At 41.9% G+C, this 23,038-nt stretch overlaps 1 protein-coding gene across 1 annotated transcript in view; it reads right to left on the reverse strand.

Moving 5' to 3' along the window:
* Window positions 1-642: 642 nt before the first annotated feature.
* PTPRT (protein tyrosine phosphatase receptor type T) overlaps window positions 643-23,038 on the reverse strand; it is a 708,336-nt gene continuing 685,940 nt past the window's right edge. The window contains exons 27-31 of the mRNA XM_030212174.1: window positions 14,946-15,077; window positions 12,035-12,160; window positions 10,688-10,851; window positions 2,950-3,085; window positions 643-1,842 (exon numbers count right to left, since the gene is read on the reverse strand). Of these exons, the coding sequence (XP_030068034.1) occupies window positions 1,789-1,842; window positions 2,950-3,085; window positions 10,688-10,851; window positions 12,035-12,160; window positions 14,946-15,077 (612 nt within the window). The 3' untranslated portion in view covers window positions 643-1,788. The remainder of the gene's footprint in view (window positions 1,843-2,949; window positions 3,086-10,687; window positions 10,852-12,034; window positions 12,161-14,945; window positions 15,078-23,038) is intronic.

Genomic DNA, 23,038 nt, shown 5'->3' on the forward strand with positions numbered 1-23,038 from the left:
GAAACAAAATTATTAAGAGAAGGGGGGTCGCGAATTGTGGAATGTCAGTTTGTGAACAGTTTCAGCACACGCTTAAAACATGCTTATTCCATACTTATTTGTTTCCTTGGGGGGCCCTTTTACCAAATTGCGGTAAAAGGGGGCCCTGCGCTAGCAGCGGCGACTGTTTTTGCCGCACCGCAGTGGGTGAAAATAACCAAAAAATGAAATGGCCGAGCAGTAAGTTCACGCTTGCTGAGCGGCCATTTGGGAGGGGGGGGGGGAACATTTACCGCCACCTCAAAAGGGTTTCCCTGCTATGCTGCCAAATTACACCGGGTAACCCCCTGCAGAAATATTTTTTCAATATTTCCGCTAGCACTGGAAAAGGCGCGCACTGGGGGGCGCCGGCGGTAGTTCTCGGTTGCCACGCAGCAACCCTTTGGTAAAAGTGCCCCTTAATCAAGCCATTCTTGTTGCGCATTTGTTTAATTGGTTTTTATTGTATTCTGGCACATTGTATTATTACATTAGAATGTTCTGTATTGTGGATGAATTTATTTTGTGTAAGGATGCACTGGACTCTTAATATGCACTTTTGGAATCTACCTTGACCTTCACAGTTATATTACATTAAATTACATTTCCATGGCAATACCCACATTCAGTGTTACTGTTTAAATGGCATCACCAAATGTATAACTTGAATCATCTAAGTGTGGCCCACATTCAGCAGTTGAAAATTGCCACTTGGACATGTAAGTTATACACTCAAACAGCACAAACCCTAGATTGCCCCAAATCCCACTCCTTTTTCCAATGCATTCAGCCTCCCAACCAATTGCTACGTGCTTTTGAATATCGACCTGCTTGTGATTCACCAGTGAAGTCTTATTCGCTTCAGTTCTACATTTTATTTCTCCTTCGTCTAGATTACAAAAATGACCTAAACCCAGGGACAGAATTCAGAAGAAACCACAATTCTGTTTAAAACATCATACTGGAATCTTGATGTTCCACTGATAAAACATGACTGCAGTCCCCAAGATGCATTAATAGATGTATAAACCCTGGACAAGATCTCTCTACCTTTGCGAAAGTTATGTGGTCACTTGAAAGAATGGGGGTTAACTGTTTTCTGATCAGATTCTTTTCATGAACTCTAATAAAATAACACATGGAAGTTGCAAGATAATTACACAAGGCAGTATCTGGAAAAAGATACATGATTCGAAAATTCTGGAACTTTTAGGCAGCCTAGACATAAATTCATGAACAATTCCAGAGAAAATTCCAGAGAACGTAGTATGATGCTGATTGACTATAGTGAAACAATATCCCCCATTGTGCACTGGTACCATTACAGCTCACAGTCACTGTGATTTAAGGCTTCTCTCCCATTAACACTGACTTTTCTGCATTTCTTTTCACGTTCAGTTGATTGTTGCATGAAATGGAAAGCCAACGTTGGGATGACAGGATACTGAGATAGGAGCTTTATAAAAGACAGAAATTCACACGGTCCCTTTTGTCTTTGTTTCATGTACAAAAAGCAAAATAAATATATATATGAAATGTGAGCGAGTACTGGTGAAGGATTTGTGTCAGAAAATTTCAAATCCATCAATTTACGGGTAAGTCATTAAAGAGGTGTTGACGTTCCAACAGTAGAAAAGCAAGTTGTAGGGCATTTTTTGTCTCCTCCTTCTTGTCTAAATGATGCCAGGATTCTGCTAAAGCTTAATCTTCCTTCCTTCTTTAAAAATATCTCTTTGAAATATTGGGATGTACACTCTGGATGTCGCCAAACTAAAAGGAATTCAAGTATTCCAGTGCAACCTCGTAAACAAATTTGTACTGATCCTGGAAAAAAAAGAGTAAAAGAATAAATATTACAGTAATAAATGCATGAAAGAACTTTTGTACTGACATAAAATGCCAATAAACTGTTGGTAATATGGGTTTAGATGGGAAATGGTGGGTCTGACTCCACTTTGAAGTTTCTTGACTCATGTTGCCAAAAGGTTTTCCTAAGGGCTACATTGTCATTATGGTCAACTCTAAACCAAAGGGTGTATTACTACATTAGAAAGATGTGTAACCCATTTTAAATAAAAAAAATATGGTTTATTTACATTTGATAAACCACCTTTTTTGCTACGCAAGTCAAAGCAGTGTACATAAATGAAGCAAAAGGAAAAATAGAAAAGAACTCCATTAAAAAGACAGGAAAGACAACACTCATACAGAGAAAACCATTCCAATGGCTAAAATGTTGGCACCAGTGTTCCTCAGTCTCGCATCCCAGGCCACATCCAGCACACCAGTTTAGATCCAGGATCCTACTGAACGTTAAAGGCCAAGGCAAAAAAATTTTAAATTTTTTTGAGATTGGAATTGAGATATCCAGGTTGTAGTGTGTTCAGATTTTTGGACTTCTCAATTCTGGTGGTGCAGCTTCAGAGCTTTTTCTAAAATGCCCGTAGCTGTGAATATTTATTTGTTAGCACATCTAGCTGGAGCAGCCATTTTAGAAATACACATATTGAAAAAATGAACGGCACAAACCCAGCAAATTCCATGTGGAGGTGTTAACGATTATACTTGGAAGAGGTAATTTCACAACTTTGACCAACTGGTTTATTATGGAGAAACCCGATGTAGAAAGAATCACCCCCAAATATTTGAAAACAGCCAATGTTTATTGTCACAAAAAAGAAATTGACCAGCAACTATGATAGGTACCTAAATAGCAGTTATTCAAAAGATGGACTCAAAATGGTGCTGTGAGAGATCACCTGCACCAGAAGGTCAGAAATATCTAAAGGGTTCTGACACATCAATAACCAACAAAAAGACGATCCAGAATACAGACCAACTTCATCTGCAATTCCTATTCTACCAAATGCATCAAGTAGTTTCTAGAATCTTATTAGATTTTAAAAAAAGAAACAAAACAAGGAACCGTACCAGTGTCTCCACCATGTTGGACTTGTTATTCCGCAATGTTTTCACCGTATGGAACACATCGATGATGTTCTGCTGCTGAATCATTTCACAAACACTGCAGATGGCACAGAAAGTCCCACTGCGTCCTCCACCATTACTAGACATCAAAATAATAAAGAAGGTCATAGGGCAGCACCTTCCACAAAGTGCTTAAAGAATTGCAATACGCTTTTAAGTTCTGATCTGGGAAACTGTGTAAGCTGCAAAGTAAAGGTTCTGCAAAAAGACAGGAACGTTTGCCAAGGTCTATAAGTAGCGATTCCTGCCAACTATGGATGTGCGTGGGAAACATTTTCGGTTTGTTTTCTATCATTTTTGGACTTTTCCTTCAATGTTTGGATATTTTCTGGTTCATTTCACTCATTCATTTTTTTTAAATGACAGTATTCTGTAAGTTAAGCGCATAACTGAAAGCTAGCAAATGCCCCTTCCACGCTTCGCCCACATGTACACAAGAGCATAAGTATTGCCATACTGGGACAGACCGAAGGTCCATCAAGCCCAGCATCCTGTTTCCAACAGTGGCCAATCCAGGTCACAGATACCCAGCAAGATCCCAAAAATGTACAAAACATTTTTTGCTGCTTATCCTGGAAATATATATTCAAAAAAATAGAAAAAATGGCAATGCTCTGCCTTATTGATTTTGTAGAAATACACAACTATAAATAGGGAGAGCAAATTACTCCAACTGTGATATATTATTTAAAAAGGGACGTCTCATACTGTCACACAGGCACAATGCGCCATATTTGTATCAAACCTTTGCACTTGTGACACTATATAATCATTGACTGCCCCCAACCTCCAATAGTGTCTCAACTATTACCAGGTGCTCACAACAATTTCGTTTTTTATGTATTTTTTTGCGCACTACTGGTGAAACTCTACAGTTTAGAAAAACTGAAACACAGTTGAAGAAACTTAATGGTGATGCAAAAATTCAACTTATCTGAATGTTGCTCGGAGCAACAGGCCACTATGTTATCTTTTCAATTCGTGTAATTGTGGATCTTTAGTGCTCCGAAGGTTTCACTTGTCAACATTTAAAAATATCTCCGGTGTCCGTGCCAGCCCGACAGTAGCCTGTTTCGCACTCTCATGCTTTGTCAAGGGAAATCAGCACAAATTTTTAACAGCAACCGGTGCAGACAAGGAGCTCACTTTTAATGTGTGATTGTTTTATTATTATTCGTTTGGAAAATTATTAAATACTGATTTTAATCATATATTTGGTCCTATTCTTTGGATAGCCTGGCTTGTACTCCCACCTTTTTTATTTTTCACTTGACGCCTCGTGGGATCTATTGAGGTCTCCACTTTTGTGGATTCTCTCTAGGATACAAATGCAACAAATAAATAAATAAAAAATAAATTCTAATCAGTGCCGATTAGTGCTCTTTATTGCTTAAGTGCTCTTATCAGCGCTCATTAGCTTGTTAAATTACACGCATTGTTATACAATCTACACTGAAATTGGCACGGATCTCTAGGCACGCAATATAGGATCCGGGGGGGGGGGGGGGGGGGTCTATGCCTACAGAAACCTAAAATATCATTCAATTTAGACTGCATCAGTTACACCCAAGTTTCAACACTGAAAATAGCATTTTCAATATATTTTATGCTTCTCAGGATAACCACTCTATGATTAGAATTTATTTGTTACATTTGTATTCCACATTTTCCCACCCATTTGTAGGTTCAATGTGGCTTACATAATTCCGGAGAGGTAGTAATGGACCCCAGGGTAAGCAGTTACAAAGTGTGAGATATAGTAAAATAGATCAATTAAGGACTGTCCCAAGCAGATTGCAAGGGGTAGGATCCTGCGGCAGGGGATTTGGTGGTGTTCATTTCCTATTCTCGGTGCTGTCTTTCAATTTTTGGTGACTAGGTTGGATCTGTGAGGTATGCTGCCTTTCTGAAAAGGTGAGTCTTTAGGTTTTTTCGGAAGTTTAGAAGCATGTTCGTGGTTTTCAAGTCTTTTGGTAGTGCGTTCCAGAGCTGTGTGCATATGTAGGAGAAACAAGACACGTATGTCGATTTGTATTTCAGTCTTTTGCATCTTGGGAAGTAAAGGTTTAGGTATGTCCTTGCTGATTCAGTTGTATTTCTAGTAGGTAGATCGATCAGCTCAGTCATATAACCTGGAGCTAGGCCATGGATGATTTTATACACCATAGTGCCAATCTTGAAGGATATGCGTTCTTTTATAGGTAGCCAGTGTAGTTTTTCACGTAGGGGTTTTGCGCTTTCGAATCGTGTTTTGCCATAGGTTTCCTTTGGATTTCCTTTGAGTGAGACGCTCACTTTAGCTTCTTCAGTTGTTACAGACAGCGTTTGATGTCTTGAGTTCGAAGATCTTTGTAGTGACTGCTTGAAAGACTGTTTACACAGTATGATAATAAAGGTTCAGCTTGTTTAATAAGGTTCCGTTTGACAGAACATTCCATATAGATTTCCAAATGACAAGAGAACACATACATGGTGTAAAGACTCCTGCCGCAGGCCAGTTGGGCCGAAACACAGCTATGTCGAGTCATATCACCTTTCAATAAAATTTGGATTTTTATCTTTCTGTGTGTTGTCTTGAGTTTTTTTTTACTTTTTTGATTTTACTTTTTTATTTTTTACCCTATATTTAACCTTTTTTTTTTTTTTTTGCATTTTATACTTTGTTTTTTTAATTTTTTTTATTGTTTATGTTTCCCCCTTTTTTTGGGTCATCTTCGCTGTTTTGTGTTATTGCCGAAGATGAGCCTGGCTGCCGTGTTCTGAGCAGTTTGGAGATTTCTTAGGATTTGTTATTTGCATCCTGCGTATATTCCGTTGCAGTAATCTACATGGGATAATACCATTGTTTGAACTATGGTACGAAATGTTTCAGTCGGGAAATATGCATTTAAGTTTCCACATTATGTGGAACATTTTCTTTGTAGTGATTGCGGCTTGAGTCTCTAGTTTTAGGTTGCTATTTATGGTAATGCCGAGGATTTTCAGATTATTTGAAATTGGGAGAGTATAGTTCTGGGTGACAATGGTTGAGGGGTGATTTGTGCAATGCTGGGAAGATAATATGAGGCAGTGTGCTTTTTCTTTGTTGAGTTTTAATTTAAATGTCATCGCCCAGGAATCAATGGTGTTCATGCTGTTTGTGATTTCATTAGCAATTTCCGATGGATTCGATCTGTAAGATATTAAAATGGTGATGTCGTCTGCATATAGAAAGGGGTTTAGCTTTCTGGATTGAGATCCAAGATGGCGCTTCTGAGTGGATGTGCGCTACGTTAGCTCTGATCTCCGTGCAGTCTTTCAGGCCGTGGAGAATCCTAGAACCCAGTCACGATGGGGAAAAGGAAGGGGAAATCCGGGACACTCACCTCCACGAGTGCGGTGCAAGCCCCAGCCATGCGCCAGTTGACATTCGAAGAGATGCGAACGCAGACGCCGGGAGAACAACCATGCCCTTCGGGAAGCCCCGTAGAGGAGCTCGCGCATAGCGTCGAAGGAGTGACGCTTTCTCCTCCTTCGTTGACAGCGCCTCCAAGACCGGGGAGAGAATTGGAGGCTGGAGTGCTGCAGCTTATGGGAACTCCCACGGAAGGTATTGTCCCGGTGGCTACAGGTGGAGGCCCAACAGCCACTTCTACTCCTGTCGGAACATCGGTGCAGGCAGAATTAACAACTTCTAGGCCATTAAATCTACAGGAGGACTCTCCCCAGAATATTGGAGGTATTGTAAGACCATCTGTTATAACCCTTGAAACGCTATGGGACGCTATCCAAGTGTTAAACAAGAACATTCAACAAGGTTCTAACTTTTGGGGTGGAGAAGTGGCGGAGATTAAAAAATCACAACAACAAATTACTGAAAATGTCATAGAACAAAATACCAAAGTGGAACTTTTGGAGACTGAAATTAAATTCCTTAAACAACTTTCCTTAGATATGGTTAAAACTAACAATATTCAGTCACGGAAACTCGAGTATTTAGAAAACCAAACCAGGAGGAACAACTTGCGTTTTCTGAATTTTCCTAAATCCCCGCTTATTTCCAGCAGGGACATGTTGAGTAAATATTTTAAAGAGGTTTTGGGTTTATCCCCTGAAGCTCTTCCACCTATTACCAATGCTCAATATATTACCACTTTAAGAACATTGCCAGAAAAAACGCAACCTGAGTTAAAAATAACTGCTTTTTTGGAGAACTCAGTTGAAACTATTACTGATAGGACCACAATGATTGTTTCATTTGCACTTGAACATGATCGGAATAGTATATTTCGTTTGTATTTCCGCCACTTGAACTCTGAATTCCTGGGTGCCAAAATACAGATTTTTCCAGATATTTCCAAAGATACTCAAAGAAGGAGAAAGGAATTCTTAATGTTAAAGGAGAGAGTTACCCGATTAGGAGCAACCTTTCTCCTTAAATTTCCATGTAAGTGCTTGATCTCCATAAACTCATCCACTTATATATTTTTGGACCCAAAGAATTTAGTTCAATTTATTTCTAGTAAAGAACAAGGTTGACCCTCTTGGTAGTAAACGCTATGTCGAATTGTGCATGATTTTTTCTCCTTCCACTCGATTTCTTTTAATTTCCTTTATAATATATTCTAGTTCTTGGATCGAATTATTTTGTGGGCAAATAGTTAAATTTAAAGTTGATAATTATATTACATATCTTTAATTTGTTATTTTCTAAATTGCATAAATTTATGTGCATTCATAAATGTATTTTGAAAATCATAAATAAAAAAAAAAAAGAAAGGGGGTTAGGCCTTGATTGGACTTAGCAAGTGAGGTCATCATTAAATTAAATAGGATGGGTGAAAGAGGTGATCCTTGTGGTACTTCTAAATCAATTTTCCAAGGTGATGAGATATTATCGTTCGACTTTACTTGGTATGATCTTATTGTTAAGATAGGAATTGGAGGGAACACACTCAAATGGATCAAGGGATTCTTGTCTGGTATTCTTATGAGTATATTGTGATCTACCATATCGAAAGCGCTCGACATGTTGAATTAGAGCAGGAGGATGATTTTACCTATTGCTATGGCAAGGAGTGTAACTAGTACAGTTTCTGTGCTGTGGAGGGGTCTGAATCCAGATTGTGATTTATGTAATATTGAGAATTTATTGATGTATTCTGTGAGATGTTTTCCTACGATGCCTTCCATTAGTTTGGTCGTCAGTGGGATGGATGCTACTGGACGATAATTGGTGATTACCTCTTTCTTTATCTTGGGGTCTTTTGGTAGTGGTGTAAGTACGATCTTGTTTTTAGCCTTGGGGAATAGACCTTGCTGGAACATGAAGTTTATGTGGGATGTAAGATCTGTAATGAATCGTTGAGGTGGGGCATGTTCATTAAGTAGTTGAGGCATGCGTCCAGTGAGCAGAAAGTCGAGGACAACTTTCTGGTTGCTTGTGCAACTGTTTCAGCTGTGATCAGGGAGAAGTTTAGCCAAGTGCGATCTATTGGGTATTTTCCTAAGTATGGGTCTAGTTCATCGATGAAAGTTTAGAGGTTAGTGTCATCCTGGGAAATGGTGCTGCGTAAGTTGATGCTTTTTCTTTGAAGTATTTGCCAATTTCGTCTGCTGGTGGGGTGTCCATGTTTGATAATGCCACTGATCTGTTGTCGAGTAACTTGTCCAGTAACTTGTATAGTTTCTTCATGTCTTTGAACTGAGTGCCTACCTGTGTTTTAAAGTAGTTCCGTTTGGATTTTTTTTATCTCATGTTTGTATTTTTTTATGTGATTCTTTCCACATGTTTAGCTTTTGTGTGTTTTTATTTTTTATCCACGCTCGTTCAAGTCTTCTGGATATTGTTTTTAGTTTTTTCAGTTCGTCGTTGAACCATGGGGTCTTGTTGTATTTGCGTGAGGTTTTTGTTTGAATGGGGGCTATTTTGTTGAGGACAAAGTTACATCTTTCTTCCCATTCTGTAAGGTAGTTTGTAGAGTTGGTTGAAGCAGACCAATTGTCATCATATATTGATTGCCAGAATATTTTCGCATCCACATGGCCTCTGGTGCATGATATGCGTTCGCTTGTTTGGTGATGACCTTTCTTTAGCCATTGTAGAGTCATGTTAAGTTTAAAGTGATCAGACCATGGTGTTTCTACCCAGTTATGTTCTATTATTTTGAAGTTTCGGTCAGTGGTAAATTTGTGTGCTATTATGTCAACTGTGTGACCTTTTGTGTGTGTTGCCTTTAATTGTGGCCATTTGAAATCCCATAGTTGTAGGAAATCCTTACAGTCGCATGCACCGTTTGAATTCGGGTCTTCTAAGTGGAGGTTGATATCTCCTATGACCATCACATTTGAGTTTGATGTACATGTGGTTGATATAAATTCCATGAAGTTTGTTTGGGCTTCTCTTCCAATTGCCTGGGGGTCTGTAGAATATGCGCAGTTCAAATGGTCGAGAAGGGAATGGTGTTGAATCCTGATTGAGGCAATTTCAAGTAGAGGTGTTATTGACTCAGCGATAGTTTCGATGGTGAAGTGTGATCTGTAAATAAGGGCGATGCCTCCACCCCTTTTACCTTTTCTGGTCCAGTGTATGATTTTGAAACCAGGGGGCATAGGTTCAATATAATGGGATCTTTTTGATCTTGGATCCAAGTTTCATTGATGAAAAGAAGGTCAAGGGCTTCATTCGTGATCCAGTCCGTTAGTGTTTCTGTTTTATTTACTGCAGATCTGGCGTTGATGTATCCCACTTGGATTGTATGATGAGGTTCTTCTATGTGTGGGGTTGTGTTGATTTTTATTAGTTGTCGTTTGTTCTTAGGTTTAGGTATGTTTGTATTCTTTTTTGTAGTTTGTAGAATGTGTTCATACGTTGTTGGTTTTTCACTGAAGGTTCTGTTGATAGTTTGTCGGAAGGTGGTATATTTGGTTGGCTGAAATGGGTTGTGAAGTATGGGTATGACGGTATTTCCATCATGAGGTATGGCCAAAATTGGCTGGATCAGGGTTATGGAGTTCATTCCAAGGAGTATTTTTATGGTGTTCATTTTGGGTTCTTCTGTAATGTTACGAGTGTGTGCGGCTGTGGTCTATCTTGTGGTGTCTACTCTTGCAGTCAGGACACAAGTTGGTTAAGTTTAAGCAATGTTAACGAGTCCCATCCAGCGCTGTAAATTGGTTCAGGCAGTAACGCTGAAGGTTTTGTTTGTTGAGCTGCTTCTCTCTATCTGGGTTTTTATTTTATTTTTTATTATTATTATTTTATTTTTTATTATTTATTATTTTTTATATTTTATGTATTATTTGAGAAGAGAATATATGTGTAGGTATTTGGGGTTTGTGCTTTTTGTGTGAGTTATCGGGTGTAGTACTGACGGAGTGCTAGATAGGTCATTTTCTGCAAAGGAGACCCCTTGAGCAACCCTATATGCTAAAAGTGTTTTCCTCCTTAGTGGTAAATTGTTTATTATCCTCATCTGATCGGCCAGATCTCCACCGATTCGAAAAGGCAAGAAAAGTAAACACTTCTCCTTCACGGCAATACATATTGTTGACCTACGGCTATGTACCCTCCATGTAAAGCTTCATGGCTTTGCTCCCAAAACCCCACTAACCTTAGCTGGCATTTGTAAGATGGTGGTATCTGAATAATGCCCTTTCCTTATACTTCAGTTCCAATGTTGCATTTTATTAAAATACGTACAGGCAATGAACGACGGTGCGTCCATCTCTGCTGTCATATTGCTCCTGCCACTTCTCCAACCGCCGGACTACCTTGAGGATAGAACGCTTGGAAGGAGGCGTGTCCCTGTATGCAGGCCAACCAATGTACTGCAAGTGCTGGACAATGCGATATCCATCCTGAGGCTAAAACAACAAGGAGCCATTCATTAGCTACAATAAAAGATGTAATTTAAGCGTTTAGGGTTGGATTCTATATATGGTGCCTGAAAATTGCACACGAAAAAAAATACGCCAAGGCATATTCTGTAAAGTATGCCTAAATTTTATAGAATAGGCTTAAATTTCCACACGGTATATAGAATATTTATTTGGATTTTGCTCACACCTTTCAGTAGTAGCAAAAGGTGAGTTACATTCAGGTACACTGGGTATTTCTCTGTCCCTGGAGAGCTCACAATCTAATTTTGTACCTGAGGCAATGGAGGGTTAAGTGACAGATCACAAGGAGAAACAGTGGGATTTGAACTGGCCACCTCTGGATGTCAAGATTGGTACTCTAACCCAGTGGCGTAGCCACAGGTGGGCCTGGATGGGCCAGGGCCCACCTAATTAGGGCTCAGGCCGACCCAACAGTAGCACACATTTAGCGGTAGCTGGTGGGGATCCCAAGTTCCACCAGCTGAAGACTTCCACCTGATGGAAATGAAAATGCCACTCTCCATGATACCAGCACTTGCACATGCTTAATTTTCAGCGCATGCGTGCTGCAGACTGCCAAGGTGGAAAGAAGTGTTTTCCTGCCAGCTGAGATTTTTTTTTTGTGGTGGTTGGGGGCAGGGGGGGGGGGGAAGAGAACACTTGGTGCCCACCCACTTCTTGCCTAGGCCCACCCAAAAATCTGTTTTATGGCTACGCCCCTGCTAACCACTACACCACTCCAAGCACCTCTCCAGCACAGTCAAATGCAGTTGCGGCCATTTACACTATGATTTACTTGGTGTAAATCTTGACGCCTAAATCAAGCGCAGAGGGCCAGATTCTACATATGGCACCTAAAAAAGCCACGTGGAACTAAGTGTATTCTATAAGATTTAGGGATGGTTTATAGAATACTCTTAGCTGATACTGTAGCGCCCATTTACACCAATGAAAACCTGGTGTAAATCTGCACGCACAGATTTAGGCGCATTGACCCGTATTCTGTAATTAAGCGTCAAAATTTTGGAACGCCTACTAAATGTCCATAAACACGCCCCTTTTAAACTATGCGCTTTACGATTTAGGCCCAGTTCATTATAGAATCGATTTTAAGTTGGTCAAAGTCAAACCTCGAATGAGTGAGTCGCAGTAATCCAATTTATCTTACCCTGGCCATATTGCAGATTCTAAATATCCTATTAATGTTGTCCTCATCAATGTCCGCAGAAACAAATTCTACCTGTATTGGCCCATAACAGCAGGTTGTCTTTTCCGGCCAATACTGCATACAGAGCTGGTGAAAAAGAGCAATATGAACATATATCTAGTTAGTGACAACTGTTGAAGAATGTCAACAAAAAGACAGATTTTTGAATTACTCATTACTATATTTTTCCTCTGCCAGGTTACTCTTAGTATACAGGATGTAATGCTTAAAAGGAAAAAAATTATAGGCACTTGATAGTAGGAAATAAGAAGAAACATTATTTATAAGTGGGTTTAAAAAAAGGTTTGGATATCATTCTGGAGACCAGATCCATTAGATAAGAGAATTGCTAATGTCTACGACTGAGCAACAGGAAATGGATTTTCCCCATTAGTTCCTGCTTTGTATTCTAAGGGTCCCTTTTACGAATGTTTAGCATGAGCTAATGGAATTAGCGTAAGCTGAAATGCCAAGAAACTTCTTAGCATTTATTGCACGCTAATTCCATTAGTGTGTGCTAAGCTTTAGTAAAAGGATCCCTAATTGACCTCAGCTGGTCACCGTTAGAGGCAGGATGTTGAGTGGTAAAGATGTGCAAGGAGAGGAAAGGAGAGCAGATGGTATGGATGGGAAGAACGGATAGGCCATATGCCGCCCAATATTTAAAAACATTTAACCCATTAACCCAGGGGTAGAGTTTCCACAGGAGTGGATGAACGCTAAATCCCACGAGCGAAGATGCAAGAAAATAAAGTGGGAAGTGGACCAATGACTTCAGGACACAGACACTGAGATGATATTCACGAAGCAAACTTTATTGTACAGTCTACAATAAAGTTTGCTTCGTGAATATCATCTCAGTCTCTATGTCCTGAAGTCATTGGTCCACTTCCCACCGATTAACCCAGAACATGCCCACTCTCCACCCCAAGACACCCCCCCCAGCACTAAGAACTAAATTCCTGTGGGACCCCTGCGTACACCCCATGGTAAACCTTATTTTTTGCTGCGATAAGCACGCATTAGTTCTTACCACAGCTTAGTAAGAGGATCCCAATGTTTGCAAAACCAGCACTGACGGTACTTCCCTATATATATTTTACAAAAGGCTCTGCATTCAGGCAGCCTTTTGTAAAATATTTGGGAAGCTGCCAATGGTTTGACTTAGATGTCTCTTTTCTGACCTAGACATCCTATGCTAAATCTGTTTTCATGAGAGGAGGCAAACAATAGGCCAGTCTTTATCAGGATTGGTCCCCAATGGCCCAAACTGGTCTAAGATCATAACAGCTGCCCTACTGGGTCAGATCAAAGGGTCCATCTAGCACAGAATCCTGCTTCCAAAAATGACCAACACTTGATAAACAAAGAAGGAACCCTACGGAGAAAATACTGTCTAACAAAGTAGATCGACCAAACACATGTAGGACTCAAGAGGTAGAATAGGTAAATGTCTTTATTATCAAAAAGCAGATACAATGACCCAAGTACCTGGCAGAATCCCCCCAAAGTAGTAAGATTCTATGTTGCGTACTCGTAGGATAAGCAGTGACTTTCCCCAGTTCTGTCTTTACCTCCAGGAATTTGTTCAAAAATTTTTTTTAATAGAGCTACATTTTGCCACATCCTCCAGCAATGTTTAAACACGGATACAGGACATTTTCAGGTTAACCAAAATAGGAACATTAACCTATCAGACCAAATATATGCAACTATTTTAATGGATTTTCAACATGGCCATCTTGAGAGCCAAACCTAATTAGAAACCTCAAAAACTGCAGTTGAGAATCATTGTTCTAGGCAGGGGTGTGCTGGTAAATTTTTAACAACAGGCTCTTTCTCCAGACGTAGCCAGCTCTGCAGTTGGAAGGGCCAGGTGGGGTGGGGGAGCAACACTTGCCTCTCTCTCCTCCCTCCCTTCGTGCGGGCACGCTAGGCATACCTTTGCTGGCAGCCAATAAATGGACTGCCACCACTCCCAACGTCTTGCTCTGAGCAGCATGCTGGAACTTCTCTCACATGCTCTGAGAATTCCCAGCCTGCTGCCCAGAGCTGGAAACAAGGAGCAGGGAGCAGCAGCAGTCTATTTACTTGGCTTGCAGGGCTCAGCATCCACACCAGCAAAGTAAAAGATAATTCAGCAGGGGGCCCAAGCCCACATTTTGGGAGCCAGTTGTTAAAGTAGCCATGGAGGGCCCTACTTTAACAACCGGCTCCCAAAATTCTTAAAAACTTAACAACCGGCTCTTGCGAGCCTGTGAGAGCCTGCTCCAGCACACCACTGGTTCTAGGTCACGTTTCTGGTTCTTCTAGGTCACGTTTCTGGTAGCTTTTTAACATTTAAATAAATTATAATGCAACGGCATGACTTTAGGACAAGTTGTCCAGGCTCAACCAGTTTCTTCTTCAGGTCAAATGGCTTTCATTGTTCTTTTCATTTTGTTGTTATGGGACTTATAATGCAGTCTCTGCAAGGAAAATCAAGACTATAAATCTTACTAGCTCATTGATCTTCAGTAGCCCAGTCCCATTTTGTAACTAAATTTATGGAATGTTTGCGCAGCTTCATTTGCCACTAAATCCTAAACTCATATTTAGCTACAAAAATACACATTGACCAGCACAGATTTCTGTTTAAAATTCAATGCAGCTGGCAATGCGGTATTCAGGCTATATCTTAGCTTTTCAGTAATCAGCTGCATTTCTCCTAAATAGCCTGAGTTGTGGAAGACTCATTGATATGCAAAGCTTCCAGTCCTCCCAAAGATTTTAAATTCCTCCTAAGATGTAAAGCCTTTTTCTGATCTGCCAATAAGGTGCCTGCTGGCAGTTTTTTTTATCCAGGATTTGTGTTTCTCTTAATAGCACTTACTTGTGCAGCATCCATCTCGTTCAGCATCACAATAGAGGAACAGTTGTAGTCGAACACCAGTCTCCAGAAATCTGTGACCGTGTTTGGCAAAGGATGCTGGGTAACAATGAAAGCTGCAGGATGCTTGTGGCTCTAACAAGAACAAAAGGGGGGAAAAAAAAGACACAGAAAAGTGATAAAGAAAAGAGCATCTATGCAATTTATACCCTGCCCGGAACTGTAGATGGTGCGGATATGGAATATCTACTATAATAATTTGCACCTCCAACGTTCTGAAGCTGACTGCCAGGAAGTTGAAGCCCGGTTAATAATGTCTGAAGCCTTCCGGTGACGTCACCGTGTTGCCTGGGAAACCGCGATGCGACTCAAACACGGGTGCAACGAGTTCGCACCACCATCTCCATCCCCTCCCAGTTCAGCAGTCCGGCCTCCATCCCCTCCCAGTTCAGCAGTCCCCCCCCCCCCCTTACATCACCCCCTCCCTTTGTCTCTGTGGCCTCCGAGTGCAAGGAGGACGTGTGCAGGTGCCCCAGCCCTTCGTACGTGGCAGCTGCTGTTTAAAAAGTTTTACCTCCTGCTCGGCCGGCAACACTCAAGTCCACCAAGTACAGACGCTGCTTCAGACAGGCTGTGGTTCACTGTTCCTGTGGTCCTGCCCTTCCGCAAACAGGAAATGAGGGCGTGACCAGAGGAAGAGCGAACCACAGTCTGTCTGAAGCAGCGTCTGTACTTGGTGGACTTAAGTGTTGCCGGCCGAGCAGGAGGTAAAACTTTTTAAACAGCAGCTGCCACGTACGAAGGGCTGGGGCACTCGGAGGCCACAGAGACAGAGGGAGGGAGGTGCTGGGTGGCGGAAATTGGAGAGGGGGGTCGTTAGATGAGGGGGGGTCCTGAGACAAGAGAGAGGGGGGAGAGGAGGGGGTGGGAGGAGGAGGGGGTCCTCAGACAAGAGAGGGTGGGGGGTCCTGGGGAGGTGTGGGAGGAGGGGGGTGATGAGGAGGGGGGTCGAGAGGGGGGAGGGGGAGGAGGGGGGAGGGGAGTGGGGAGGAGGAGGGGGGAGGGGGAGTGGGGAGGGGGAGGAGGAGTGGGGAGGGGGCCTTGGAACCTTGCTAGCGCCCGTTTCCTTTCTGTTGGAAACGGGCCGCTTTTACTAGTTTTAACTTAAATAAGTGTGTTGTGTTTCCAAACACTTATTGGAGGCAATTCTATAAATTAACATTAATTATTAGGCATTATAAAGGGGCACACATCGCCAATTCTACAATGGCTTAAGGTTCATCTTAGAATACTTGTGAAAAGCTGCTTTGGTATTTACACTAAAATGTAGGTGTGGTTACTTAAGTCATCTCAAAAGCAGGTGTAAATAAGCTTGCCTTTGTAAACCATGCAACACATGCAACTAACAGTATTCTTAGGGTTACCATATTTTTCCCCCAAAAAGGAGGACACATGCCCCACCCCCACCACACACCCCACCATGCCCCCTTTTACACCCACCCGCCCCTTTCATGCCCTCGCTCTGCCCCTGTCACATTTCCCCTCCCCCCTCTCACACATCCCATCACTCCCCCTCCCTGTCACCTCCCCTTACCTTACTACTGCTCTGGTGGTCTAGTGATCTCTTCGGGGCAGGAAAGAGCCCTCTCTTTCCTGTCCGGAGCGCTGCCCTGCATGCATCCTTCCTGATCTCGGCGCCAATGCCGAAGAGTTGAAGTCTCGCGAGGCCCATCTCAGAAACGACCAAATGCAAGCCTTTTGGTCGTGGGAGGAGCCAGCGTTCGTGGTGCACTGGTCCCCCTGACATGCCAGGACACCAACTGGGCACCTTAGGGGGCACTGCAGTGGACTTCAGAAATTGCTCCCAGGTACATAGCTCCCTTACCTTGTAAGCTGAGCCCCCCAACCCCCCTCCCCCAAACCTCACTACCCACAACTGTACACCACTACCATAGTCCTTAGGGGTGAAGGGGGCAGATGTGGGTACAGTGGGTTTCTGGTGTGTTTTGGAGGGCTCACATTTACCACCACAAGTGGGGGGGGGGGGGGTTGGCCTGGGTCCACCTGCCTGAAGTGCACTGCACCCACTAAAACTGCTCCAGGGACCTTCATACTGCTGCGATGGACTGGAGTATGACATTTGAGGCTGGCACGACATATTTTTAAAGATGTTTTTTGAGGGTAGGAGGGGGTTAGTGACAACTGGGGGAGTAAGGGGAGGCCATCCCTGATTCCCTCCGGTGGTCATCTGGTCAGTTCAGACACCTTTTTGTGGATTGGTCGTAAGAAAAACAGGACCAGGTAAAGTCATCAAACTGCTCATCAGAGACACCCTTTTTTTCCCATTATGGGTCGAGGATGCCCATGTGTTAGGCATGCCCAAGTCCCGCCTTTGCTATGCCTCCAACATGCCCCCATGAACTTTGGTCGTCCCCGCGACGGAAAGCAGTTGGGGACGCCCAAAAACCGCTTTTGATTATGCCGATTTGGGCAACCCTGTGAGAAGGACACCCATCTTCCGATTTGTGTCGAAAGATGGGCGTCCTTCTCTTTCAAAAATAAGCCTGATAGTATCCTACGGAACTTTGTAAGACTAAAGTGCTTTGAAAATGAGGTCCGTTAACTGGTTTTATTTATATCTAGAAAATAGACAAGTGTAGTGCTGATAAGACCGATGTTGCGAAGGCCTTCAAGAAGGGTCAAGTAGTCAATTAAATTGAAAGCTGCTGAGACATCCAGATCCAGGTCTGTCTGGTGATACCTGGTGCTGTATAAATTTATCTCAACAGAAAAGAAAAAGAGAGAAAAGAACTAATGGAAATAAAAAAAACAAATGCAACAAAGAAAAGAAACGACTAAGCAAAGAGCAAAAAAAAAGTTAAAAAAAAAAAAAAAGAAAAGAAATAAAACTTTAAAATTAACACAGAAAAATTGGCATAGTTTGCTGAAAGTATGACCTGGGGACAGAAGTAGCTCTATATACTTTCTTCTAATGAAAGAAAGATTTCTTTCTTTGTTATGAAGGCAGTGACTGGAATTGCATTTCAGGCTTGTGAATAGCACAGCACAAAGCGTTTGTGCTTAGTGAAGCAACAAACATCTCTCTGCAGCCTTAGATAATGGAGATGTAGCTCATCTGACTGCCTCAAATTCACTTGGACAAAATTGGATATTGTGCTTGATTCCATTTTCCAGGCCTTTCGCAGACTGAGCTGCAGATTTCATCACCTACTGGTTGGTTATGTGGTCGGCGGCTAAACCGAACAAATGTAAACACTGGCCGACAAGATCTATTTGAGGTTTCTTTGCTCTGTCCCCCCCAAGGCTTGTCTCCTAAATTGCATCATAGCTGCCACAATTACTGGTTGTTGGAATGTGATCGATGGTCAAGAAACACCAAGGCAACGCCAATTTCAAAACCAGAAAATGAAGTCAAAGAAAAGGACCTCTTGCCTTTTGCAAGACTTTGCAACTTCCCATTCTCTGTACCGTTATCTGTGAATATTGGTGTTAGCAGAACTGTGAACCAGGGGCGTAGCTAGGTGGGGCCACGGGGGCATGGGCCCCCACAGATTTAGCCCAGGCCCCCTCTACTTTCCACCACCACCTGCCACCGACGATCCCCCGTCACTTTCGATCCCCCCCTCCCACAAAGGCACCACATTACCAAATCCCATCTACTAGCAAATAGCACAAAATTATTGCATACATGCCGACAACACTCTTGCACTTTATAGAATAACATGAGAGGTGTGGTAGCCGTGTTAGTCCACTCTTAAAGGTTATCAATAGAAATCAAACAAAGTAAAACATGGAAAAGAAAATAAGATGATACCTTTTTTATTGGACATAACTTAATACATTTCTTGATTAGCTTTCGAAGGTTGCCCTTCTTCGTCAGATCGGAAATAAGCAAATGTATTAGCAGATAGTATATATAAGAGAAACATTGAAGCATTACTTTGACAGTCTGACAGAGTGGGAGAGTGGGGGTATGCACGGGGACATCAAAGCATTTCATTGATATTCTAACAGGATGGGTGTTGGTAGGTGAGAGGAGGGTAATAAACAGAGAAATAAACAGAGAAATACAACTTTATGGTTTATAATGGGTTAGAAAACCCAGATCCTTGTTAAGTCCTGTCTGTTGGGTGTTAAAATATTCAATCATTCTTATTTCAAAGGTCTTACGTTCCTGTATTGTTTTAAAATTACCTTTCAGTATTCTTACTATGAAATCACTGGTGCAGTGTTCTGGTCTTGTAAAGTGTTGGCCCACAGGGGTGGGGGCTTGACTGGCACCGGCTATTTTCATGTGATGTCTGTGCAGATTGAATCTTGTCTTAAGCATCTGGCCTGTTTCTCCAATATAGCATCCTTTGTTACATTTTTTACACTGAATGATATATACCACATTGGAAGATGTGCATGTAAAATAGTCCTTTATGTTGAATATTTTTCCCTTGTGAATGACTGTGGGGTCTTGTGAAATGTTTTGGCATAGCTTGCAGCTGTATGTGTTACAGGGAAACGTGCCCTTTTCTTTTTCAGTCTGTGTTGGGAGTTGCTTTGATGTTTCTCTTATATATATATATATATATATATATATATATATATATATATATATATATATATATATATACACTATCTGCTACCACATTTGCTTATTTCCGATCTGACGAAGAAGGGCAACCTTCGAAAGCTAATCAAGAAATGTATTAAGTTATGTCCAATAAAAAAGGTATCATCTCATTTTCTTTTCCATGTTTTATTTTGTTTGATTTCTATAGATTCTACATGGAATGTTGCTATTCCACTAGCAACATTCCATGTAGAAGTCGGCCCTTGTAGATCACCAATGTGGCTGCGCAGGCTTCTGCTTCTGTGAGTCTGACGTCCTGCACGTACGTGCAGGACGTCAGACTCACAGAAACAGAAGCCTGCGCAGCCTTCTACATGGAATGTTGCTACTGGAATAGCAACATTCCATGTAGAATCTCCAATAGTAGCAACATTCCATGTAGAATCTCCAATGGTATCTATTTTACTGTCATAGTAATGCTTGAATGTTTTCACTTATATACACTGTCAGCTAGCACATTTGCTTATTTCCGATCTGAGGAAGAAGGGCAACCTTCGAAAGCTAATCAAGAAATGTATTAAGTTATGTCCATTAAAAAGATATCGTCTTATTTTCTTTTCCATGTTTTATTTTGTTTGATTTCTATTGATAACCTAGAATAACATGCAGTGCATTTTTGGTGCACATCTGCTAACTAGGGTAGCTCTTATGTATGCAAGGTGCACGTAGCTGTAGATGCTCATTTAGGGGTCATTTTACTAAGCTGCGTAGGCACCTACATGGCCAACGCGCATCAGTTTGGAGTTATTGCCCAGCTACTGCGAGGCCCGGGTTGGTAATTTTGTTTTTCACGGGCATCCGCTATACGCGCCGGAAAATAATTCTTATTTTCCTGCACATGGCGGAAACCAGGCGGTAATCGTTACTCTACACGCGTAGACGATTACCGCACGGTTACCACATGAGACCTCACCACTAAGTCAATGGCAGGCGGTAAGGTCTCAGACCCAAAATGGACGCGTGCCCATTTTTATTTTGCCGCACGTCCATTTTCGGCAAACATTTTTAAAAGGCCTTTTTTTACAGGTGCGCTGAAAAATGGATCTGCGCGCACCGAAAACACGCGCCTACACTAGCGCAGCCCATTTTGGGGGGGCACCATTAGTAAATTGCCTTCAAAACGATACAGAAAGCACAGAAGCAAGACATTTGTGAGGTTGCAAGGCATCTTAGTCTTTCTGTCCTTCAAGCTAGACAGAATAAATGCAAACATTCAAGGACTTCTAGGAGCTTGTCTCTCTCCCGCAATCTATGCCCTAATGGAACAACATGTCCAACAGACCGTTATCTGCAGACCTGCTCAAATGCTCTGCTCTTACCAGTCTCCTGAAATGAGCCAGCAATCTGTTTTCAGGATCACATCATCTTTTACCGAGCAAAACATTAAAAATTAACCTCCAGGACTTGAAAAGTCTCTATGTGGAGGAAAGCTGCAGTGGTTCCAAGATAATGAACAAATTAGATTTCAAAACTCATGAAAAGCAGAACTATTAAAGGCTCAAGGTGTAACAGAGCAAAATTAGAGGAGAGAGAGATTTATTTGATGAGGCTTCAGACGAAATGTGGTGCTTCAAAACTTTCAACAGCATGAGCAACCAAGAATTTAAATAAAAAACCCCAAACCACTTTCTTGAGCGGGTTAGTTCCAGAAGTGCCAGCCACAGGACATGTAGGTAGAATTTGGAACGTCTAGTTTGGGACATGCACAATTCCTCGAGTATTTTGCAAAAGACTTCATAGAAAGCTTTTTGTAAAATAAATGTAAGGACACTGGACAATAGACATGCAGATTGCAGCATATTTAGCGAAACATTAAAAAAAGGTGTGTCATCTCGTGGGGTTTCAAATACGTAAGTGGTATCAGTACCGATTCTATAACCTACATGTGTAAGCATTGATATGTACACGCAAATGTGACAGATTTTGCAAGACTGGATAGCCAAGAAAACCCAATTAAGGCGCTGAGTGATTATATATATATATATACCGTGTTTCCCCGAAAATAAGACACTGTCTTATATTAATTTTTACCCCCAAAAATGTACTAGGTCTTATTTTCAGGGGCTGTCTTATTTTTCGGGGATACATCGGGGTTGGCCCGCCCACCCTCCGTCGCTCGCAGAACTAACCTAAAACGCTTCCTTTCACCTTTGCAGCAAGCAGCAGCAGGGCAGGCCACTCCTTCCTTCCGTGTCCTGCCCTCGCCTGACATAACGTCCGCGAGGGCGGGGCATGGAAGGAAGGAGAGGTCTGCCCTGCTGCTGCTTGCTGCGAAGGTGAAAGGAGGCGTTTAAGGTTAGTTCCGGGTGGGTGGAGGGGGGGCCCGGCAACCTCGAGTGGGGGGGCTGCCTTGTCTGGCTCTCGGCGGCCCTGCTTTCAAACAAAAATTTGCTAGGTCTTACTTTCGGGGGAGGCCTTATATCTACCAATTCAGGAAAACCTCTACTAGGTCTTATTTTTGGGGGATGTCTTACTTTCGGGGAAACAGGGTGTATATATATATATATATATATATATATATTTATTTTTTTTTTAGGTGGAATTAAAATGTCAACAAGTTTAACAAAATTCCTTCCTCAGTCAGGTCCAAATAAGCAGTACAAGTGTGCCATTGTAAAATCAAAAATATAAGCATACTTTTCTGGCCCATTCAAAACACACCCACAATGGAGGCAATTCGATTACAGGAACCACATTATTGTGGGTAGTGAAGCCTATTCTATGGGGACCATTGTTTTTTTTTTGGAAAACTGAGCTTCTCATCTTTCCCCCTAAACCAACCTCTCCTCCTCCACCATTCTCTATTTCTGTGGATAACACTCTCATCCTTCCTGTCTCATCAGCTCCTAACCTTGGGGTCATCTTTGACTCCTCCCTCTCCTTCTCTGCACATATTCAGCAGACTGCTAAAACCTGTCATTTCTTTCTCTATAATATCAGCAAAATTCACCCTTTCCTTTCTCAGCACACTACCAGAACCCTCATCCACACTCTTATCACCTCTCGCTTAGACTATTGCAACTTGCTTCTCACAGGTCTCCCACTTAGCCATCTCTCTCCTCGTCAATTTGTTCAAAATTCTGATACACGACTAATATTCCACCAGTGTCGTTATGCTCATATTAGCCCTCTCCTCAAGTTACTTCACTGGCTTCCTATTCGTTTCTGCATACAGTTCAAACTCCTCTTATTGACCTATAAGTGCATTCACTCTGCAGCTCCTCAGTACCTCTCCATTCTCATCTCTCCCTACATTCCTTGACAGGAACTCCGTTCACTGGGTAAATCTCTCTTATTTGCACCCTTCTCCTCCACTGCTAACTCCAGACTCCGATCCTTTTATCTTGCTGCACCATATGCCTGGAATAGACTTCCTGAGCCGGTACGTCAAGCTCCATCTCTGGCCGTCTTCAAATCTAAGCTAAAAGCCCACCTTTTTGATGCTGCTTTTAAC

This window comes from Microcaecilia unicolor, chromosome 8, assembly GCF_901765095.1.
Source record: "Microcaecilia unicolor chromosome 8, aMicUni1.1, whole genome shotgun sequence".
Lineage (NCBI taxonomy): Eukaryota > Metazoa > Chordata > Amphibia > Gymnophiona > Siphonopidae > Microcaecilia > Microcaecilia unicolor.